Raw genomic sequence first — 4362 nt, 5'->3', positions numbered from 1 at the left:
CTGCTGTTGCGCATGCTCTGTGCACTCGCTCCTCTCCAGCCTGCCTGGTGATACCTACAAGCCAAGTTCCAGCCAGCTCATTTTGTATTTGCAGACAACAGGACTTATTTGGCTTAGGATTTATTTGGGACCATAAACAAATGTCCACACTGGGCTTTTTCAGCAAGAACAATGCAGACAGGACCCCGGAGATAGGAACTGCAAGCGTGTGCAGGCAACCTGGCTCCCTAACAAGAGATACCGTAATCCTCTAGTATTCTGTTCAGTTGGAGCTTATCAGATCCCAGCAGCAAGGAAGGGAGAAGGGAAGCCCACAGAGGAGGGAAGGGGCTTCTCCCATCTCCACCCCACATAATCCCAAAGCTTGTGGGGGGCAGAAGCAGCTCACAGAGCAGTGAGGGTCCTCCTTTTCCTCCAGGGTCAACATGAAGCTGAAAGCTATGTCTTTATCCAGAAAAACTTGCCTTCTTTCCTTAGATGATGCAAAAAAACCCTTCAAGCCTTGGATATATTATTTCTGCCTGAAAGACTCTTTCCCCATCTCCTTCTATCATAGGAGGAAACTTAGTGTGCAAACATATTTGCACTTACATGCATCCACTGCATCAGCAGATGCTCAGACAAGAGGGTTAGGAAGCTTGACTTCACTGACCGCAGAACTTCTGGGATGGCAGTGATTGCTGTCTAACCCTTTAGAATGCTGGGAAAGAAGAGTGGAGATCCTCACCTCATGGCTGCTAGGGATCTGGCAGCAATTCCAACCGGTCTCACTGGCTGGGCTCCTTGGAGAGAAGTTGAGACTGTTCTGAGGCTTTTCACATGGACAGAAAGAGCAGGGTGGGGTTGTAGGGGCAAGTATATATGTGGGCGTTTCTGAGGGTGGAAGCTGTCCTGGCAATTCTAAGTGGAAAAGTTGAAACTAAAGATCACATGTTCTGCTGGGAAAACAGAAACTGAAACCTAAGGGGGGGGGGGGGCGTTTCTGTAGACTTCATGGCTGTTTGTATGTATATAGGTATTTATTTATTTATTTGGTACAGTGTCTCACTATGCAGCTCAGATTCCTAGTGATGCTCCTGTCTCAGCATCCCCAGCACTCAGATTACAGGTGTGAGCTACTAGGCCTGGTTTCCTGGCACTATGTGCACTTAATTCCAAGGTCGGCATGGCATGCAGTGCTGGGCAGTGAACCCAAGCAGGCATTTAGACACTAAGCTACCTCCCCAGGCCTTGACAGCTATTTTTGAAAATGCTGGTCAAAACAGCTATACGAATGTGAAATCCTTTCTTCTGGCCTGACAATTTGGGCAAAAGGGAAATGACTCTCCGTGTATTGTGTACTTTGTTTAGAGCTACAGACAGAGGAGAAAATGGAATTATGAACTTGCAAAAAGTCTGTTTCTCCTTCTTATCTCTGTTTTCCCAGCTGCAAATGTTGCAGGTAGCTGAGTTAGATAGAAATATTATGGGCAGTCAGAGAAGGCCAGGCCCTGAAGTAGACAGTATGGAAGAGGAGGTGACTTTGCAACTTTAGGACAGATAGAGCCTCTGCAGTGGGCTAGACCTCAAGATAAATGAGTAAGCAAATGTAGCCAGATCCCTCTCTAAAGATAGGCATCCAGGACTGATACTCTAAAACAGCATCTCACCAAAAGGACACCTGGAAGTCCCTAATCCAGGCTTCTACAGGAAAAGCCCAGGGGCTTTATACCCCCTTGCCATGCCTGCTTGCTACATGACATGTTTTCCATTTGGTTCTGAATTTAATCACTTTTAGCTGAGCAATTTAGCATGCAGTCTCATTGATTGACTATAATTTTGTCCCCCGTCATGCCCACCTAAGTGAGTTCTCATGTTCCCCACTCTAAATATCCCTGGGAGACAGAGCTTCCCCCTTCTGTCCTTGTCTTGGAGGTGAGCTTTCTTTCCCCTAATAAATATATTAACCTTCTATTAACCTTCATTAATCCTAAAATCCATTCTTCAGTTTTAGAGAACACAAAGAGAGAAAGGTCTATAAAGAGGGATAGGCTTCCAGGCCAGCTCTGACTAGGAAGACCTAAAACTTCACTGGTGGATTGAGGGATGGGGATTGACATTGCATGAGGCAGACAGGTAGAGCACAGGGGAAGCCAGGAATTCTGAAATCAGAGTAGTCCTCCTTCCCTTACCTATTTTCAATTAAATGCAAAGAAGAGGCTGATTGGCCACTTAAGTGAGAGCTGTTATGTAGTATATGAACAGACACACGTACACATCTATACATCTGTGTACATCAATATAAGGTTTAGGTTCAATGTTGACCTAATAGGGAAATTTGATTTGGCTCTTGTCCAATTCAGTTTGCCACCAGAATGGTGGAAAGAATTAAGTTCATGAACCAAGGAATCACTGTGTAAGTATTCCCACTCTAGGGCCACTGTGGTGGTGTGTAAGCCCTCTTACTTACTTGCTAACTCAGCCTGAATAGAAGGTCACTTTTAACAAATCCATGAATTCTAAACATTAGAATTTTTACAGGCTCAATTAAGAATGTGCACATAAATGTTGGCATAGGGGTTTAGAGTCTTGGGGCCTGGGATCCATCTATGACAGCCCAGGGAATCAATCAGGTTGTGGCAAATTCTAGGTAGCGGAAGGGACCTTCATTTTCTATAAAATAGGCGAGAGCAAAAGATCAACAAGTAAGTGGGTCCAGATAGGTCTCCCTGGCTTCTCGCAAGGTAGCTGTCTCCTGCATCTTTCTTTCATGAAAATGAAGTATTTTTGCTTTTCCTTTTTGAAGTTGGTCACTTTAATCTTTGCTTTTAAGAGAGCACAAATTAGAATTAAAAGAAAAAATTACAAGTCATACAGAATTTCACTTAAGACAGTAATATGAATTTCACAGTATTTGTTATTAGGCATGGTGTTGTCTTTCAGCTACTTATTCATTTTACCAGAATTGTGCATGTAAAATTGGAAGAAGAAAGAAAAAAGAAAGAAATGTATAGGAAATTAGAAAAAGAATAAGTGCAAACAATTAAAAAAAGGAAGCAAACAAATTAAAGCATTAACTGCTTCTTTCTATAGACCAACAGAAAACACAACACAGTTGTCCAAACTATTCTGCTTAAAAAAAAGATAAAACTCTTTCAGCCACTCCCTCTCCTGTCCTTTTCCTTAACTCAGTAACTGTTTCCTTTTGGATAAGTTCATTTGCTTTTCCTACTTATTTATTGTACCCTTCCGATTCCATTTTTCTCTTTCAAGTTCTCACACTAAGGAGACAATACAATGTTTGCACATGGGGGTCTGATTTATTCTAATTAGGAGTATGTTCTCTAGTATTCATGTATCAACAAAACACTCAAATTTATTGTGTATTAAAGCTGAATATTACTCCATTGTGGAAATCACATCTTCTTTATTCATTCTTCAGTTGATGGGCATCTGGCTTGTTTCCAAGATTTAGCTATGACAAATTGTGCGGCTATAAACACGGGTGCACATGTATCACTGTGGTATGAGGTTTTCAGTTCTCCTGGAAAAATTCCTAGGAGGGGAATAGCTGGCTTGAATGAGATATCCAGTGCTAGGTTTTGAAGGAATCTCCACACTGATTTCCATAGTGGCTGTACCAGTGTGCAATCCCACCAACAGAGCAGAAGGGATCCTTTTCCCCCAGTCTCTCCAGCATTTGTTATTGGCTGAATTCTTGATGTTAACCATTCTTTTGTGAAGTGAAGCAGAATCTCAGTGTTGTTTTAATTTGCATTTCTCAAATGGCCCATGATTTTGAACATTTTTTCATACATTTACTTACCATTTGTGTGTCTTCCTCCCAGCAGTGTACACTCATCTCAGATGCCCATTTTTGGGTTGGTTTTTGAAGGGGGGCCTGATTTTTTAAAATCCTTTATATGCTCTTGATAGAAGGTCCCATCAGTCTTATGCTGGGTTTATGACTCCAGTGATCTGCTGGAACAGTGGAAAGGAGTCACGTGCAGTAATCACACAGCTGCAGAGGCCATATTAGGAGGTAGGAAGTGAAGTTGTCTGAGAACGCTGTATTTATAGAACAGATCCCTCAGACTCTTGAGCTCTGAGTAACTAGAGCTCTGAGGCTTTAGAGAGACAAAAATCTGTACATACATGTCAAAGTTATATTGGCCTGCATTTAATCCCCTTCCCACGCCCATCTACTATCAACCTGTGTATTTGATCTCATATTCTTGCCCTGGAGACAAGAAGCAACCTAAGTATAACACCAACAGTGGGGAAAGTATCAGCTACAAAAAGAGACAGTAAAAACAGGGACTTTTTTCTTTTTTTTTTCCATAATTTTATTGAGAAACAAATAGCAATGAGACAGTTTCAAAC

General features: G+C 42.0%; 1 protein-coding gene across 2 annotated transcripts in view; it reads right to left on the bottom strand.

The window, feature by feature from the left end:
- LOC101570939 (interferon-induced protein with tetratricopeptide repeats 1B-like) overlaps window positions 1-4362 on the bottom strand; it is a 75478-nt gene that overhangs the window by 7773 nt on the left and 63343 nt on the right. The window contains exon 1 of one of the 2 annotated variants that reach the window (XM_023716181.1): window positions 728-810. The exons of the other annotated variant lie outside the window; for it this stretch is intronic. Within the exon in view, the coding sequence (XP_023571949.1) occupies window positions 728-732 (5 nt within the window). The 5' untranslated portion in view covers window positions 733-810. Of the gene's footprint in view, window positions 1-727; window positions 811-4362 lie in introns of those variants that run through there. 2 annotated transcript variants of the gene reach the window in all.

The sequence above is a fragment of the Octodon degus genome, unplaced genomic scaffold (genome assembly GCF_000260255.1).
Source record: "Octodon degus isolate 3935 unplaced genomic scaffold, OctDeg1.0 scaffold00046, whole genome shotgun sequence".
Lineage (NCBI taxonomy): Eukaryota > Metazoa > Chordata > Mammalia > Rodentia > Octodontidae > Octodon > Octodon degus.
This window is presented reverse-complemented; position numbering and strand designations above follow the sequence as displayed.